Source organism: Adiantum capillus-veneris, chromosome 1, assembly GCF_014529385.1.
Source record: "Adiantum capillus-veneris isolate H3 chromosome 1, ASM1452938v2, whole genome shotgun sequence".
Lineage (NCBI taxonomy): Eukaryota > Viridiplantae > Streptophyta > Polypodiopsida > Polypodiales > Pteridaceae > Adiantum > Adiantum capillus-veneris.
Window position 1 is genome coordinate 68,150,085 of NC_140931.1, and position 19,732 is coordinate 68,169,816.

Consider the following 19,732-nt stretch of genomic DNA (forward strand, 5'->3'; position numbering starts at 1 on the left):
CCACAAGAGTGGTGCAGTGAGAGAGAGGAGTGTTGGGAGCTCATCAGTGGCCTGACACTTGGTTCATCTGGCGGGCCCACTGTTTCCGCATTTTTGAGGCTCGCTCTGTGCCACCAGCAGAGACTGTTCGTGACTTTTGGCTAGAGCTGATCCATACTCTCAGAGGAGAGCTAGAGGGACTACAGGGCAGCTCCGACCGCATGCGGGAGCGCCGCGAGGCTTTCCTTCGACTCTGGAGCCCTGGGCCTTTCTACACCAGTGTCCAAGGTGTGCTCAGATGGCACTACCGACCACCTGTGTGGCTCTTCCCTCCTCCCATCTCTTGATTTAGCCTCATTGTATATATGTTGTTCTTTCATTGGGAGTCTCCCCATCATGTTTGTTGTAGCCCTCTCTTGCAGAGGTGGTTGTAGCCCTACGGGCAGTTTTCATTAACTAATAGAAGGATCTTTTTCTCGGAAAAAAAAAAATTCATATGTCCTACAAAAAATGCAGTGAGTACGCTTGATACCGTGCTTCTGACCAGCAATTGTAGGGTTTGATATACTGAAGAAACAAATGGATGCCCTTTTTTGTCACTCCAGTATCTTCAAGGGGAACAACCATAATTCTATCCAAAATCACTCAATTGATAAGTGGATCCTCACCATAAAGATGAAAGCTTGCAGCCAACAAAGCAACGTCCTGCTACAGAAATTGCTAGGGACCGGGCTCGGCACATTTTGAGAGCTTCAAAAAACTAATTACTGATTTCTGGGACACATCGAAGAAACTCAACCCAAAACTGTGCCAATAGGCAGGCACTCGACACATCAAGGTGACTAGTAATAGATGGTGTGTGTCCGATGGCATGGAAGCTTTGATTGGAGAGAAATCCCTGTTGACCAAAGCCACCAGTCTAATTGTACTGTCAACACCTGCACATGGCCAAGAAGACTCTTAGTTTTGACCGGGGAGTGGGATGTCATATCCCATATATTAAAAAAGACAGCTTTGCTTACCTGTCTACCTATTTTTGCACTCAGCAGCTCTCCTAGCTTTTCAACTGCCACTATAGTGCAAGCTCGAATCTCGACTTCTTCCTCGGTACCAGGTGGCAGTTCATTGAAACTATCCACTTTGTTGGCTAACGATGGACTATAGGATATTATCCCAAGGTGCCTCAAAATTGCAGGCACAATGTAGTCGGCAAACATAGTTAATCCCTGGATGTCTTTGAAAGCACCAAAGCTCTTGCCTTTAAAAGCGCCCCAAAGATCAGCAACAAATATTTGGGCCCTTTTGTAGATAAACACTTGCCGCCCCTTGTAGATGCAATGATCTCGAAAACCTGGACAAAAAAGGGCTTGGCACACATAAGTCGCCCATAATTTTCTGATGTCTAAATTAGACGATCGCTGTGAGAAAACCATACCAGGGAAATGGCTTGCAATCAGATTCACCAGTGTGAGTGCAGATCCATTTGCAGCAGCAACAAGGTTCGCTGCTTTCCCACTGAAGCTCCGGTTCAACTCAGTTCCAATCTAAAGAGCTACAAGAATGAGAATAATCCTACAAAGAGCCTAAAAAAAAACCCGACGACAAAACAACCAAAAAACTCTCCGCAGGAAAGTTTCCCAGGCCAGGGCCCAAACAACTGTACCTCTCTAAGCAAGCGAGCCCGCTCTTCTTCAAGCGGAAGCTCTCTCGGCCAATTCAAAATCTTACGTAAGTCCATGCCTGCCGAATTCAACTACTGTGCTTGAGTTCTTTGACTATGTAGTTACAAATTGAAATGTGTAACCATCAGATATTGACAAACCAACCTGTAAACTTTTCAAGGCGATCAGCATCAAAGGTAGAAGCATCTGCCATCAAGGCAGATCTTAAACCTGCAGCTACATGGTCATAATGCAAGTCTGCATCTGCAAAAAGCATCACAAACTGCTTGATGCTTATGAACTATCCATACTTCAAGCTTTACTTGAACAAATTACTCAATACCATCCTTGAAGTCAGTAAGAAACAAACAAAAACATCTTTCAGTTCTTAGGAAGCACGATCATTATCATACAGTACAAATGGCAAAACGCTAGAAGTACTGTTGACTATGATTTTTTGTAAGTGCCCAAAGAAAACCACATTCAGCAGTACAATGCTGGTGAGCTATTACACTAAAAGCAATGATATAAAAGGGACACTCTTATTTACAAAGGCGATCACATGTCCAGCGAGGCCCCAAAGGGAAGCAAATATCAAACACGACCACTTGCTGAGTGACCTGGAGTCGCCTCTTCTAAGATACTTGCAACAGACAGTCCAAGTCACTTTCCATTGAAACTGTCTCAGCTTTTCACTACCTCAACAAACAAGCTGCAAAAGTAGCTGTTATTGTTAAGACACTACCAACAAGTTATCTGAGATTCTTACCACCGGCAATACATAGGGATTCTGATAAGTCGCCAACCAAACCAACAGTGACAATGCAAAGAGTAACAATGTATGGAACTCTTTGTGAACTCTCATAACTAACAATGTCAATTCAAAATTCTGTGCTAATGAATCACATAGTAGAAGTTTCATTGCCCATCCAAATGCAGAGTAAATGCACAATTCCACGCCTAAAGTGCTAAGGAAGCAATGAATCAAAAGGTAGCAGAAATATGACTGAAGTCCACCAATGCTTGAACATACCAGGCCAAAAGCAAAAATTTAGCGCATCCAGCACAAATAGATATTGAACGGTCAAGGGACCACCATCGAAATAATGAATGCCTTCAAAGTCCCACAAATCCATGTGTAAGTCAGAATTCAGCTCATCCACCACCTTTTCTAGTCCTGCAAAAAGATCCAGACACACTAGATCATAAGAACAGAGCTTATAATCTGAGAGGTGAGAATAATTATAATGTGATTCGTGAAATGCCTAAACAGGACCAAAAATAAGGCTACGACCTTAGGAATACATGGGGCGTTTGATGAACAACAAACTTGAACAAAACCATTAGGAAACAAGCTAGCTGAACTCTAACCAGGACAAAGTGAGCTTTACCCACAATAAAGCAAGGCAATGAAGTAAGAAAATCAAAACGCTGCCACAAGTTACAACCATGCTAAATTACCAGCTGCAATATGGAGAATAGAAAAGGTGAGAGAGAGAGAGAGAGAGAGAGAGAGAAATGAAATGAAATGAAATGTTATATTGAACATCTTTAAAAGGCCAACATGACCTATGAGACAAAACAGATACAATCCTTGTGGATCTAATCCAATGTCATGGTACAAAAATAAAATGAAGTGAAAGACTAAACTAAAAGACTAAAAACATCATCATTATCATCAATGCCCGAGGATGCCCGCCATCGAAGGGCGTGTCCAAGAAAGTATTGCATTGGTCGCTGAAGAGCTTTGTCAATGTCCGCCTCTGTGAATAGTCATACTAGGCGTCTCCCATATCATGCTAGAATAGTCCTGATCCTCTGATGGCATTATTTGAAAAAACTGAGTGCCAGGTGTGCGGATGATGCAAAAAGGTGACAACTATGCATTGTGAGGTCAGTTTTTGGCATGTTCGGGGTCCGTTTAAGGTCATCTAAAAGGCCAAGGGTGCCCAACTAATAAAGCTAAGTGTGGGAACTGAAAAAACTGAGAGAAGACCAGAAAAAACGTGGAGAAGAGAGGAGGAACAGCCGCAAGTGTGTTTTTGCTGTTTTTGGAGCATTTTTTGGCCCTAAACTGCTCATCCGAGGTCGGATTTGAGCACTTTGACATTGTAGACTGGGGTTTTTGGGCGTTCCGGACGCAATGGTGCTGTCCATTTTGCCAAAATCTGTGGAAGATTAGGCACCAGCATACCACTCCTTATTACCCGCAGTGTAATGGCTTAAATGAAAGATTCAATGCTGAGTTGGTACAGATTCTTTCAAAAGTGACAGAGCACCAAGGAAAGAATTGGGATTTGGAATTGCCTAGTGCATTATGGGCTTACCATACTTCGGTGAAGACAGGTACAGGGTTTACTCCATTTCATTTGGTGTATGGAAAAGAAGCACTATTGCCTGTGGAAGTAGAGTTGCCTGCGGTCAAGTTGTTAGAGAAGTTGTTTGGGCCAACTAGTGATGCATTCGAAGAGAGGCTCTTACAGCTACAAGAGGTTCAGCTGGATAGGATGAGTGCATTGGAACATTATGGGCAGATGCAAGATAGGGCTTTGGCAAAGATAAACGAAAAGGTCAAAAGTAAGGGTATCAAGAAGCATGACTTGGTTTTGCGCTACAATAGTAAGCTGGACAACACCTTCCAAAAGAAGTTTCAAATTAAGTGGGAAGGCCCTCTCAAGGTAGTGGAGTGTTTTCCGAATGGCACATATCAGCTGGCTAACCTGGACGGTGTTCTACATAAGTCAAGGGTAAATGGATTGCGTCTTAAATTGTATCATGCCAGGTTGATGATGGTCGAGCAAGATGAGCTGTATGTGGATCAAGAAGTGTTGGTGAAGGATGAGGAGACTTGTGAGGTTGCGAGTCTCATATCGCTTTTTGCTGCTGCTGATCATGAATGATCTAGCAAGCTAGGGGATGGGCAAATTATGTCAGGAGTTTTTTTGGAGCAAGGGATTGCGCATATGTACATATACATGCACGGTGCATCAAATAAAGAATTGCCCATTTTTCAAAGCCAGGTGGTTACGTGGGGCCCACATGTGTACAGGTAGGACAGGGTGTACATAGTGCATCGATTTTCACTATCATCAGTACCAGTGTGTTTTTTCTACAATAAGGAGGAGTTGGTAGCGCGTAAAATTTCTCGAGGAAGCTATCCGCGGGCCGACGACATGAGGTAAGCAGGTGCGTCAGATGGCATCGAGTGGCGTCAGGAGGTCGAACGGGGTCAATACTTGCACGCGGAGAAGTATGGACACGACGTGGGTGTTTTCTTGTGATACTTATGCAGAAAGGTCATCATGAGGACCACTTTTTGGGGCCACTTCACGTGGTTGCGGGATGCATTATTTGAAAAAACTGAGTGCCAGGTGTGCGGATGATGCAAAAAGGTGACAACTAGCATTGCGAGGTCAGTTTTTGGCCTGTTCGGGGTCCGTTTGAGGTCATCTAAAAGGCCAAGGGTGCCCAACTAATAAAGCTAAGTGTGGGAACTGAAAAAACTGAGAGAAGACCAGAAAAAACGTGAAGAAGAGAGGAGGAACAGCCGCAACTGTGTTTTTGCTGTTTTTGAAGCATTTTTTGGCCCTAAACTGCTCATCCGGGGTCGGATTTGAGCACTGACATTGTAGACTGGGGTTTTTGGGCGTTCCGGACGCAATGGCGCTGTCCATTTTGCCAAATTCCTCACAGATTTTCTGCTGTTTTTCTGTGTAATCTTCTCCGGTGAGTGAAGCCTCTGCTTAACTTTGTGGTTGTATCTGGTGTATTTCCTCAATACTGTGTAAACTATTTGCCCCATTGGTGTTGGGCTGAGCTTCATTGAGTCTAAACAACAGCAATTTTCCTCCTTTGAGTTGAATTGAGAGTGTGTGTGTGTGTGAGTGTGTATGTGTGAGTGTTGAGTGGGCAAGTGGGAAATCTCTCTCTTCTCACTCCGTCTGTGTGTTTCCTGTCTCGGCCAGGCTGGTTGTGTAAGCCGAGTGGTGCCCCATAGTGTGTGTGTATCATTCCAAGAGTGTGTGTCGGGTCATTATAGAGGCGCTGTGTGTGTTTTCATCCCGCTCACAGCGCCATGAAGATCCTCGAAGAAGAGGAGAGGCCAGACCAATCTATCTGCGTTGTCTTGCATGTATCTCCTGCCTCCAATCCTCCGGTGTCAACCAAAATAGAATCCAAACCAGCAACGCCACCAAACCGTGACTTGGTGTGGCTCTCAATGTGAATGAGCTGGGAGTAGTCTACTGCCCAGGTCAGGGGATACGTCTGTTGTAAGGTTAGCAAGGGTGATTGGGTGACTCCGGATGAAGTCGCGTAATGATGCCTGATCTCCCGCATCTTGCGGGAGCACTGAAGTCCCACTCCAGTATGTAGATCCAAGCAATGAACCTGTCCAAGAAGAGATCCAAGATCCTCCGCCTAAGTCCATGTAGATGCTCCTCTGTAAGGAAGTGATCTGACGTGTCGAGGTCATGTCACGTGACACATCCAACCCTATGTGTCCGTGCACAAGCTACACCATAACAAGGTTCCCATCAGTCCAGTCAGTCTAGATTAGAAGTGATCTGGCACTTTTGTGAGTCTATTCGTAGACCGTGCATGTTCAGTCACTTAGTGTAAATGCATATCCTCTGGTTGCACACCACATAAGCATAAGCATTTCCATCAGAGTTAGTTTGGGGATTTTTCAAGTGACTTTATCCTATTTTTAACATTTTTCACTTATTTATTAAGTGACTTTTGTTGGGAACTAAGTAGGGCAAATTGGGTAAGTTAATATATAAGCAAAACCAAGTTAGCACAATTGGGCAGATGAGCAAGGAGCACAGCAGGCTTTCTCAAGCAACAGGTACTCCCTCCCTCTCTCAACAAGAACCTCCCCAAGCCATCCTTGGTGAGCCATCCCCATCCAAGACCTAGCGCCATACCTCTCCATCCTTGGCGTTTTCCTCCCCAGAAGCCCATCGCCAGCAAGCCTTTTTCTTGGCATTTTTCCCCACGACCAACAGCCCAATCCCTAGTGTTTGTGGTCGCCCACAAAGCTTGCCATTTTCAAGCATTAAAATCAGCAGCAAAACGCAGCCTTAAAACAGCAAATTCCAGCGTTTTTGACAGCATTTTACAGCAAGGACAGCAACGCTTAATTCAGCCCTAAGACCCCTGCAATCTACAGCGTTTTGGGTACAAAACTCAGCCCTAAAAACACACCCACACCTGCGTTTTTCAGCCCTATGAACACAGCCCCAAAGTCTGCAGATTTCAGCCCCCAAGTCTCACAGATCTCAGCCTCTAAGTCATCACCGTCGTCGTCATCGGCATAGTCCAAGTTGCATCAGTCCATTGCATACGCATTGTACCACTTTGTGCAATCAAAAGTAAACCACTCTCGCCGATGAGAGTGGGGCCTTCGGAGGAGGGTTTTACAACCTCTCGGGTGTTGTATCTCTTTTCTCTCCTCCTCTCAGTCTCATACACTTGCACGCACAATATCCACTCACTTTGTTCGTGATCATACCACTCTCCATAAGACGGAAGGCTCTCTCCTTCCCTAAGAACTAAAAGGAACCTTGAGCAAATATAGATCACTAATCTTGAGAAAATACAACATTCATTCCGCTGCACCTTACATTGGTATCAGAGCTTTGGAAGTGTTCTGTATTACTCAAGGAAAGAACCACAAGAATTTCTTTTTGCTTGTTGCAGTCGCACGAACCCAAGTTTACTTGGGCGTGTCGATTCCTAATTGTGTTTTGTTGAAGAGTGACAGGAATCCCAAGAAAGCACGGCTTGTCCAGCCTCCCCTTGTGTCTCTTTTCGCTCATTGAGAGCGGATTGTGCACGTAGCAGCCGGCCAATCGACGTGAGGTGGGAAAAAGCAACCTTGGTGTGAGCGCAAGGCCGCCAAAGAGTGCAAAAGAGTAGAACTCAGGCGAGGAGAAGATCCTTCTCCAACACGATTTGCAAGCAAAAGAAAACCTCAAGAACCTCAAGACCATCAAGAACCCCCAACTTCCTCGTGAACTTAAGAACCAAAGATCATAGTGCATGGTCGTCACCCGAAGCAGAATGGATACTTCGCATTCAGGTGATGAGCATGAGAGCGGCGACGAAGGATTCTCCCCACCAGGAGATTTTTCCAACCCTCCCCCTTCGCCATCTACGCCACGAGTTGGACCCACGCCTATGGAGGCGGTGGTCAAGTCGATATTGGACATGATGGCACAACAACAAGAAACGAATCGAGTTGCATTGGCACAACTCGCAAGCAAAGCAGAACAACAAGAAGCTAGGGACCGTGAGCGCGACGAAAGAATTGCAAGACTTGGCGCCGAACAAGCAGCTAAGGACCGTGAGCAAGCAACCAAGGCCCGCGAGCGAGACGAAAGAAACGCCAGACTTGCCGCACAACAAGAAGACAAGCGCCTTGCTTTCGAACACGAACGCGACGCAAGGAAAGAAAGAAATGAACCAAGAAAGGAGGAAGCAGCAGCACGAAGCGCGGCCTTGGAGACCGAGCGTGAAGCTCAAAGGCAGCTACGCATTGAAGAATTGCTTGCCCAAGTACTAGCCTCGAAGACCGAACCACCCAAAGATTGTGGGAGTTCCTCAAGTGGTGCAAGCCACGATGCAGATTCCAACAACCGAGTCACCGAAAAGTTGACTTTCAGTAAGTATGATGGTAAGATGGATGCTACGGTGATTCATTCTTGGTTGCATCAATTTAATGCTTATTTTGCGACAACTAAGAAAACAGGAAATAGCAAAATTTTGACGGCAGCTATGTACCTTGCCGGTGATGCCATCAGTTGGTACCACGCATGGCAAGAGGCACAGCTAGCCGCGCACCTAGAGCAAGCCGACGAATTCACGCCCCTCTCTTTTAGTTGGGCTGATTTCCAAGACAAGCTCAAGGAGCGGTTTATGCCACCTCAATACCTCGCTCGATTGAAAGAGGATTGGCGCAATCTCAGGCAACATGGTATGCCAGTCATGTCTTTTTCTAACCGTGTTTTGCCGTTAGGCACTCAATTACGCAAGTCGGATGATGAGCGCAAAGAGGCTTCTCTCTTTGGGTTAGACGAGTACATCAAGTTTGATGTCGAAGTCTTTGACCCCGCGGATCTCAACAAGGCGGTAGCGATCGCTCTCTCCCAAGAGATGAAGCACAATAAGGAAAAGCCTAAGGAGAACAAGACTTCCACAAGTACCTCGCAGACTTCTCAGAACCCTCATAACGGTAAGAACGGTAAGAATGGTAAGAATGATAACTCTTCTAACCAATCTTCCACCAGTCCCTCATCAAAGAATTCCTCCAATGAATCCGAGGGTAAGGCTAACACAATTGCTAAACCTAAGCTTACTCCAGATGAAAAAGTAGCACAAGGAATTGTAGGAGGATACATCATGTCCGAAGAGCAAAGCAGTTATTCTAAGAAAGGTCGTTGTTTTCATTGTCACATTAAGGGTCACATAAAAAGAACATGTCATAAGCTTGAATCGAATGAATCTAAAGAACCCACAGCACCCACTTTCTCGGTCAATGCAATGAATGATAACACGAGTGTGCCCCAAGTTTCTCAGGACCCTCCCATTGATGATTCTCTCATTAAATGTTATGGTCGTACGTCGAGGCACCGTTTTGTCATATTGTTTGACCCAGGTAGTACGCATGATGTGATCAGTTCCTCTCTTGTTGAGAGAGCCCGCCTCGAAGTTAATCCGAGATCTCCTATCGAGGTCTCTGGCTTTCGTCCCGGTATGGACGCTCTCATCACGGAGGAGTGCCTTGATGTGTTGTTTGCAATTCAACAGACTGTCTTCACTAGAAGATTTGTTGTTTCTCCTTTCTCAGAATGTGATATGATTTTGGGCATTAAATGGTTTCGAGATACTAAGGCTCTCATTGATTTTGCGGCTAACACTTTAACTCTCAATGCCAAAAGTGATTCTCCTATTGTCATTCATGGAGAGGACATTGCTCATTCTCCATCTCTCATAGCTAATATGCAAGACAAGATTGAAAGGATTCAGGAAAAGAAGACTCTCTCAGTCTCTTCTTCTCCAAAGCATGATACCCAGGATTTGCATGATTGTATGAAGCATGATGAGGAATTGAATGATATTGATTTGCATGATGATTTAGATTATAAAGACAAGCATGATGATTTGCATAAAGATGATGTGATTGTTCACAAGGATGATGTGTTAGTGGATGCTTTCTCTAGCAAAGCTAACCTCGTTGTAGACTTGATCAATCACGACGAACCGATCTTGGCTTTCGAGTCGAGGTCTAAAGAACCCCCACAGGACAATTCGATCATTCAAGAAGAAGCGACCTTGTCTCTCGAGCCTAGGTCAACAGAACCCTCACAGGAAGTATTAGGTGTCCGAATGATTGATATACACGCATTGTTCGAATGTTTCATTCGTGATCGGTTCCTGTATTTTAGTCAGCATCGTTATGTGATCCCTTTTCCTAGGAATGACATATTGTATGTTGAGCACGTTTCACTCATGAATGAGCACGAATGTATGCGGATTGTTCATGAAAAGCTGAAAAGTATGTATGTAAGGAAGTCGCATTCCATGTCTCTTCCTTGCCATGACACAGTTTCTGAACGAGCACATGAAAGTGTGAGCACCAAGCTTGGGCATTTCCATTGTGATTTGCCACAGTTGATTGATTTCGATCAAACAGAAAAGATTCGATCTCATTGTTTGCATGTGTTTGATGAACGGGTTGTCACTCCGTCTCTATGTTCATCTACATTGCATACACAGTCTTTAGCGAAGACAAGATGTTTTCCATTCACTTTACATGGCATGGGTATGTTCATGGTTTTGTGTTGGAAGTGGTTTCAGGAATTTTCAACCATGGAGATTCTTGAAGAAGACAGAAGCATGACTCTCGACGAAGTTGAAGCATTGAAGGAGCCACAGAAGAGACTGTGTCTCTTTCGGCGCGGCCCAAAGAAGCAAGCTTTGCAGACCTTTATGAAGTTCAAGTACCGTGCAACCCACACATCCGCGTGGGCCGGCAGAGAGTCCCTTCCAGGATTCCAGATGCTATTGGCAATCTCCCTCAACGCCATGTAGCTCGGTACCAGTACCTCACTTTAAAAAGGAGGGCATGTCACGTGACACATCCAACCCTATGTGTCCGTGGACAAGCTACACCATAACAGGGTTCCCGTCAGTCCAGTCAGTCTAGATTAGAAGTGATCTGGCACTTTTGTGAGTCTATTCGTAGACCGTGCATGTCCAGTCACTTAGTATAGATGCATATTCTCTGGTTGCACACTGCATAAGCATAAGCATTTCCATCAGATTCCATCAGAGTCAGTTTGGGGATTTTTCAAGTGACTTTATCCTATTTTTAACATTTTTCACTTATTTATTAAGTGACTTTTGTTGGGAACTAAGTAGGGCAAATTGGGTAAGTTAATATATAGGCAAAACCAAGTTAGCACAATTAGGCAGATGAGCAAGGAGCACAGCAGGCTTTCTCAAGCAACAGGTACTCCCTCCCTCTCTCAACAAGAACCTCCCCAAGCCATCCTTGGTGAGCCATCCCCATCCAAGACCTAGCGCCATACCTCTCCATCCTTGGCGTTTTCCTCCCCAGAAGCCCATCGCCAGCAAGCCTTTTTCTTGGCGTTTTTCCCCACGACCAACAGCCCAATCCCTAGCGTTTGTGGTCGCCCACAAAGCCTGCCGTTTTCAAGCATTAAAATCAGCAGCAAAACGCAGCCTTAAAACAGCAGATTCCAGCGTTTTTTAAAGCGTTTTACAGCAATGACAGCAGCGCTTAATTCAGCCCTAAGACCCTTGCAGTCTACAGCGTTTTGGGTACAAAACTCAGCCCTAAAAAAACAGCCACACCTGCGTTTTTCAGCCCTATGAACACAGCCCCAAAGTCTGCAGATTTCAGCCCCCAAGTCTCACAGATCTCAGCCTCTAAGTCATCACCGTCGTCGTCATCGGCATAGTCCAAGTTGCATCAGTCCATTGCATACGCATTGTACCACTTTGTGCAATCAAAAGTAGACCACTCTCGCCGACGAGAGTGGGGCCTTCGGAGAACGGTTTTACAACCTCTCGGGTGTCGTATCTCTTTTCTCTCCTCCTCTCAGTCTCATACACTTGCACGCACAATATCCACTCACTTTGTTCGTGATCATACCACTCTCCATAAGACGGAAGGCTCTCTCCTTCCCTAAGAACTAAAAGGAACCTTGAGCAAATATAGATCACTAATCTTGAGAAAATACAACATTCATTACGTTGCACCTTACATGGTATCAGAGCTTTGAAAGTGTTCTGTATTACTCAAGGAAAGAACTACAAGAACCACAAGAATTTTTTTTTGCTTGTTGCGGTCGCACGAACCCAAGTTTACTTGGGCGTGTCGATTCCTAATCCTGTTTTGTTGAAGAGTGACAGCAATCCCAAGAAAGAAGGGCTTGTCCAACCTCCCCTTTTGTCTCTTTTCACTCATTGAGAGCGGACCGTGCATGTAGCGGCCGGCCAATCGACGTGAGGTGGGAAAAAGCAACCTTGGTGTGAGTGCAAGGCCGCCAAGGGGTGCGCCCGCGGAAAAGAGTAGAACTCAGGTGAAGAGAAGATCCTTCTCCAATGCGATTTGCAAGCAAAAGAAAACCTCAAGAACCTCAAGACCATCAAGAACACAAGTTCCTCGTGAACTTAAGAACCAAAGATCATAGTGCATGGACGTCACCCGAAGCGGAATGGATACTTCGCATTCAGGTGATGAGCATGAGAGCGGCGACGAAGGATTCTCCCCACCAGGAGATTTTTCCAACCCTCCCCCTTCGCCATCTACGCCACGAGTTGGACCCACACCTATGGAGGCGATGGTCAAGTCGATATTGCATTGGCACAACTCGCAAACAAAGCAGAACAACAAGAAGCTAGGGACCGTGAGTGCGACGAAAGAATTGCAAGACTTGCCGCCGAACAAGCAGCTAAGGACCGTGAGCAAGCAGCCAAGGACCGCGAGCGAGACGAAAGGAACGCCAGACTTGCCGCACAACAAGAAGACAAGCGCCTTGCTTTCGAACGCGAATGCGACGCAAGGAAAGAAAGAAAAGAACTAAGAAAGGAGGAAGTGACAGCACGAAGCGCGGCCTTGGAGGCCGAGCGTGAAGCTCAAAGGCAGCTACGCACTCAAGAATTGCTTGCCCAAGTACTAGCCTCGAAGACGATCCACCCAAAGATCGTGGGAGTTCCTGAAGTGGTGCAAGCCACGATGCGGATGCCAACAACCCAGTCACCGAAAAGTTGACTTTCAGTAAGTATGATGGTAAGATAGATGCTACGGTGATTCATTCTTGGTTGCATCTTTAATGCTTATTTTGCGACAACTAAGAAAACAGGAAATAGCAAAATTTTGACGGCAGCTATGCACCTTGCCGGTGATGCCATCAATTGGTACCACGCATGGCAAGAGGCACAGTTAGCCGCGCATCTAGAGGAAGCTGACAAATTCACCCCCCTCTCTTTTAGTTGGGCTGATTTCCAAGACAAGCTCCAGGCGCTGTTTATGCCACCTCAATACCTCGCACGATTGAAAGAGGATTGGCACAATCTCAAGCAACATGGTATGCCAGTCATGTCTTTTTCTAACCGTGTTTTGCAGCTAGGCACTCAATTACGCAAGTCGGATGATGAGCGCAAAGAGGCTTTTCTCTTTGGGTTAGATGAGTACATCAAGTTTGATGTCAAAGTCTGACCCTGCGGATCTCAACAAGGCGGTAGCGATCGCTCTCTCCCAAGAGATGAAGCACAACAAGGGAAAGCCCAAGGAGAACAAGACTTCCACAAGTACCTCGCAGACTACCTCAGAACGGTAAGAACGGTAAGAATGATAACTCTTCTAACCAATCTTCCAACAGTCTCTTATCAAAGAATTCTTCCAATGAATCTAAGGGTAAGGCTAACACAATTGCTAAACCTAAGCTTACTCCAGATGAAAAAGTAGCACAAGGAATTGTAGGAGGATACATCACGTCCGAAGAGCAAAGCACTTATTCTAAGGAAGGTCGTTGTTTTCCTTGTCACATTAAGGGTCACATAAAAAGAACATGTCCTAAGCTTGAATCGAATGAATCTAAAGAACCCACAGCACCCACGTTCTCGGTCAATGCAATGAATGATAACACGAGTGTGCCCCAAGTTTCTCAGGACCCTCCCATTGATGATTCTCTCATTAAATGTTATGGTCGTACGTCAAGGCACCGTTTTGTCATATTGTTTGACTCAAGTAGTATGCATGATGTGATCAGTTCCTCTGTTGTTGAGAGAGCCCGCCTCGAAGTTAGTCCGAGATCTCCTATCGAGGTCTCTGGCTTTCGTCCCGGTATGGACGCTCTCATCAAGGAGGAGTGCCTTGATGTGTTGTTTGCAATTCAACAGACTGCCTTCACTAGAAGATTTGTTGTTTCTCCTCTCTCAGGATGTGATATGATTTTGGGCATTAAATGGTTTCGTGATACTAAGGCTCTCATTGATTTTGCGGCTAACACTTTAACTTTCAATGCCAAAAGTGATTCGCCTAAACGTTCCAATACCATGTAAGAGTGCGCGTGTGCGGAAGAGAGAGAGAGAGAGAGAGAGAGAGAGAGAGAGAGAGAGAGAGTATAGACAACACAAAACGCTATGTGTAGAGGGGGCGATCAGTCCCCCCACTCCGTGTAACAGGGAATGGACGGAACACAACCCAAACGTTCGAAAACGGCGTTCCGGACAAGTCCCGTTTCCGAAACGGAGTCAAGAATGAAACGCCGTTCCGGTGCGAGGTGTAACCAGAATGGTGTTCCGGAACGGGGGGGGGGCATGGATGGGGCGAAACGGTGGAATGTGGGCGGAACGGGCAAAAGTAGGCATTTGGGGGCAGATTTTGGGATGTTTGGGGGACATATTTGGGCCACTTTGGGGGCACGTTTGGGGGCAGTTTTGGGGCTGTGTAGGAGTTGATTTGGGACTAAGCTAAATGGAGGTATTTCAAACCTTACTTTAGTCAACCGTTCCGCTATCGTTCCCGTTCCGGGCCCCCTCCTCCTCCCCATTCCCATCCCATTCTGGACCTTCCCATTCCCGTTCCCCGTTCCCGTTCCAAGTAACTATGGGGGCCCCGATGACTACCAGAGCAAAAGACATGTACAACTGAGATATAATGTGGGTACCCCCCTCACCTCACATATGTAGATGCCAAAGGGGAGGTTGGGCAATGCCAATGAAAGCCCCACGACTCAGCAAGGAAAAATAAGGATATAGGAGCCCATACAAGGTGGGTGGCCGAACAATGCAGTGATTGGCCAGCCCGGAGACAAACTAGCCCTAGACTTGAGTGAAGCAACACTGTGGTGTAAATCTAACACATATGCTCTCCTGGTCTTCATCCTGTCAATGGCTTTCTTTACCATCTCGACGGTAAAGAAAGCACGTGTATAGGCATGGCTCTGGCGGATCTGGAAGATGTGGCTGCCCGGCTCAAAAACTACTGATATAAATCATGCTCTAGTCGAGCTAGAAACGCCCTCTCCTTCCATCGTACCAAACGCCGAGAAGCAATCGATCACTGGCTGTGAGTAATGACTCCTAGAAGTACCTCCCTCTGAAGTCGGGCTCTAGTCTCTCTGTACTCCTCATCATACTAGCTATTATGGGGTATGCTCCCAGAATGTCGTCGTTGCCCAGGCTCCATGTGTGGGTATGCCTCTGTTGCTGCATCTTGTAGAGAGAGAGAGAGAGAGAGAGAGAGAGAGAGAGAGAGAGAGATTCCTTTTTGCAGTTTTTGGCACAGATGCCTGACATATTTCATATGTGGCTCGCACATCACAGTCTTTGCGGTTTTCGTGGGGTTTTAGACGGCAGTCCAGTTGTTTGTTAGAGAGACTAGACAAATTTTATGAGCGACGCATGGGTAGCATCCCATGGTGATACAGTTACAATTTGGCCTTGCACATTGCTCTCTAATCATACCACAATTTCTTTGCACTTGAGTTTTGAAATTTTCCCTATGCCAGAAGTGGATCGCGCATACCTGACTTGATGTTGGAGGATGCTTCCTTGTCTCAGCTAATTTAGGATGTTTGGACTCGCACTGCTTCTTCAGATCCTGTGTCCCATATGCTTAAACGCATCACTACGTCCTCTAAGGCTTGGAGACAGACCACTCCAGAGCGGCGACAACGCCTGTTTCGCAAGGAGCGTGACCTACAAGACCGCTTGAGCTGCATTTGCCGACTTGAGGAGTTTCCAGGAAATGTGTTCCTGGGTGAACCTGAGATTGACACCAGAGAGACACTTAAGTCACATTCAAACTAAGAAATCCGAATTCGCCTATCATGCTTCGATCTCGGCATGGATATCCAAAGCAAATAGGATGAATAAGGATTTCTTTGTCCACTTCCGAGAGCGTCCCAAGGGACTTCCATTAGAGCCTTACGTGATTTTGCAAGCAGATTACATACGGATCCTGACGAGGTCCTTGACATAGCTTTAGATTATGTTGAGCATTTGTTTGTTGTTGATTAGCTTACAGATGATATTCTATGTGCTAGAGAAGAGGTTTGGCCTCATGTACATCCCCTAGTTACAGAGGCTATGTGCCATACGTTAATAGCCCCTTTCTCTATGCAGGAGATGCATGACGTAGTGGTTGGCCAGGATAGTGCCTCCTGTCTCGGAGAGGATGGGTTGACTAGACAGTTCTTGAGGTTATGGGGTGCTCTCCGCCCCGTTATGCTTTCACGTTTGCAACACATATTTGACATAAGAGAGATGCCTACCTCTATGTGTTGTGAACTTATTTCTAAAAAGGTGGAGATGGATCATTGTCACGTGTACATCTAACCCTATGTGTACGTGGACAAGCTACTTCATGACATGGGTTCAATACAGTTCAGTTAGCCTAGAATAGGAAGTGTTCTGGCACTTTTATGAGTTTGTTCACAGACCGTGCATGTCCAGGCACTTAGATTAGCTGCATATCCTTTGGTTGAACACACCATGACATCAGATTTCCATCATAACCCATCAACAGCATTTTTATAGTGCATAGACCTATTTTCCCTATTTTTGACATTTTTCACTTATTATTTTTAAGAGACTTTTGTTGGGAACTGGGTAGGGCAAATTAGCAAGTGAACTATATAAGAAAACCCTAGCACTAGCATTTCTGGAGAAGAGGCACCAGGAGCACATGCTCAACAGGCAACTTCTCAGCATGACCCCCCAAGATGCTCTAGCGTTTTTGCATCACAGCAGAGATGCTAGCAATTTTGGATCAAGACCAGCCATGGCGTTTTGTACAGCAGATCAGCCCGGCTACAGCAAGACAGCAAGAACCTTGGCGTTTTTGCAACAGGAAACAGTTTTCAGCCCTAGCGTTTTGGTTTGCAGATCAGCCATAGCGTTAGCAGATTTCCACCGCAGCTGACGATTTTCAGCCCTAACGTTTTTGCATCAGCATAACACTTCAGCGTTTTGCAGATCCACTGCAACGAAACACCAGGAAGCATCAACGTTTTCAGTTTTCAGCATTTAGACATAGCAGAACAAGTCCCGAAGCTCGCAGACCTCACCTCCCCACAGCAGATCCTCGCCGCACAGTCAGATTCCGCGAAGTTTAAAGTTTCAGCCCGGAAAACGCAAATTTCAGCATCTGTGTTTTCAGCGCGTCGTCATCGCATCGTCGTCATCAACATAGAGTCAGAATTCTGTAGATAAAGATTTGCAGATTTCAGCCATTAGCATTTTCAGATTTCAGTCGTCTCGTCGTCGTCCTCATCGTTGTCGACATCATCGCCGAGTCCAAGCATTGTAGAGATTTGTGCAATCAATAGTAGACCGCTCTCGCCATAGAGAGTGGGGCCTTCGGAGGAGGGTTTGACAACATTCTGGTGTCGTATTCTTCTCTCTCTATCTCTCAGTCTCAGCACCTTCATTCACAGTGTCATTCACTTTTGTTTTGTGATCATTTGCACTCTCTCACTAAAGGAACGGAAGGCTCTCCCTTCCGTAAGTAAAAGGAACCTTGAGCACAGTTCGGAGCACTCATCTTGAGCAAAGTTCAACATTCACTTCCGTTACACCTTACATTGGTATCAGAGCTTTGGCAGTGTTCTGTATCACTCAAGGAAAGAACCACAATAACCACAGAATTTTTTTTGCTTGTTGCGGTCGCACGTAACTCAAGTCCTCTTGGGCGTGTCGATTCCTAATCGTGTTTTTGCAGAGTGACAGGAAACCCAAGAAAGAAGGGCTTGTCCGGCCTCCCCTTGTGCCTCTTTTCACTCAAAGAGAGCGGACCGTGCACTTAGCGGCTGGCCAATCGAGGTGAGGTGGAAAAAAGCAACCTTGGTGTGAGCGCAAGGCCACCAAGGGGTGCGCCCGCAGGAAAGAGAAGAGCCCGGGTAAAGAGAAGATTCTTCTCTAACATAGATTACAAGCTAAAGAAGAACCTCAAGACTCTAGAACCTCAGGAACCTCAAGACCCTCAAGCACCTCAAGACTAAAGAACCTCAAGAACCCAAGTTCCTCGTGAAATTAAGAACCCAAGACTTCAGTGGATGGTCATCACTTGAAGCGGAATGGATACTTCACTTGGAGGTGGTGAGCATGGGAGTGGCGAAGAAGAGTTTTCCCCACCAGGAGGTTTTTGTTTTTTTGACCCTTCCCCTTCTCTATCTACGCCAAGCATTGCACTAACTCCTATGGAGGCTTTCAACAAGATGATGATGGACAGACAGTTAGAACGCAAAGCAAGGAAGTTAGAACGCGAAGCAAGAACAGCAGAAAGAATGGCAGAAATTGATCGTATGTAAAGTGCAGCGGAAGTGAATGTTGAACTTTGCTCAAGATGAGTGCTCCGAACTGTGCTCAAGGGTTCCTCTTACTAACAGAAGGGAGAGCCTTCCGTTCCTTTCGTGAGAGTGCAATGGACACAAACAAAGTGAATAGACATTGTGAATGAAGGTGCTGAGACTGAGAGATAGAGAGAGAAGAGAATACGACACTAGGAAGTTGTCAAACCCTCCTCCAGGGGCCCTTCTCTCGATGGCGAGAGAAGTCTATTCTATTGATTACACAATCTAGTACAAGATGCTGATGCAAGTTGCGAGGCTATGATGCAATGTGGATCTAAGTATGTAGACAACGGTGACGACAAGAACAGCGACGTCGGCGGCTGAAAAGGCTATCTACTGGGATGTTCTTTATCTGCTGAATTCGATGGTATTTTGCTGAATTTTGCTGCTACTAAGACACTGAGTTTTGCTGCTGCAAATCACTGAGTTCTGCTGCTGCAAATCGCTGCCTTGCTGGTTCAAAAACGCTGTCCTTGGTGGTTCAAAAACGCTGTAGTTGATGCTATGGAAACACTGCTGCAAGCTGTCCCAAAAACGCTGAGGTAAGCTGTCAAAACGCTGCACATACTGGTTATGAAAACGCTGAAATGCTGCCTTTAAAACACGCTAGCCTGCTGGTCTCTAAAACGCTAATCTGAGGGGTTCTTGCTGGCTTCAAAATGCTGGTGGTTCATTGCTGAAAATGCTGTGGACTTGGGCTGAAAACACTGGTCTTAAAGCTGAAAAACTCCAGGCCTTCGATGGTAAAAACGCCACGGTTCTTGGAAGTTCTTGCTTGAGAGAGAGAGGGAGACGCCTGCTGCAATTCTATTGCTTGTGCACTTCCTTGCTCTTCTGCCAGAAATGCTAGTGCTAGGGTTTCCTTATATATTAACTTAGGCAAATTGCCCTACCCAGTTCCCAACAAAAGTCACTTAATAAATAAGTGAAAAATGTCAAAAATAGGGAAAATAGGTTCTGTGCACTGGAAAATGCTCCTAATGGATCCTAATAGTAATGATGATGATCATGCTATGTGCAACCAGAGGATATGCATCTACTCTAAGTGTCTGGACATGCACGGTCTGCGAACAAACTCACAAAAGTGCCAGATCACTTCCTATTCTAGACTAACTTAACTGAATTGAACCCTGGTCATGCTGTAGCTTGTCCATGGACACATAGGGTTGGATGTGTCACGTGACATCCCCTCCTTTTCAA

The 19,732-nt window shown here is 45.8% G+C and overlaps 1 protein-coding gene across 3 annotated transcripts in view; it reads right to left on the minus strand.

Moving 5' to 3' along the window:
- Positions 1 to 516: 516 nt before the first annotated feature.
- The window catches only part of LOC147464929 (uncharacterized), a 37,290-nt gene continuing 18,074 nt past the window's right edge, over positions 517 to 19,732 (minus strand). For all 3 annotated transcript variants that reach the window (XM_086517128.1, XM_086517123.1, XM_086517119.1), the window contains 6 exons: positions 2,674 to 2,817; positions 1,806 to 1,904; positions 1,643 to 1,719; positions 1,415 to 1,523; positions 1,002 to 1,330; positions 517 to 917 (listed from right to left, as the gene is read on the minus strand). In XM_086517128.1, coding sequence (XP_086373254.1) covers positions 822 to 917; positions 1,002 to 1,330; positions 1,415 to 1,523; positions 1,643 to 1,719; positions 1,806 to 1,904; positions 2,674 to 2,776 — 813 coding nt within the window. In that variant the 5' untranslated portion in view covers positions 2,777 to 2,817 and the 3' untranslated portion in view covers positions 517 to 821. The remainder of the gene's footprint in view (positions 918 to 1,001; positions 1,331 to 1,414; positions 1,524 to 1,642; positions 1,720 to 1,805; positions 1,905 to 2,673; positions 2,818 to 19,732) is intronic.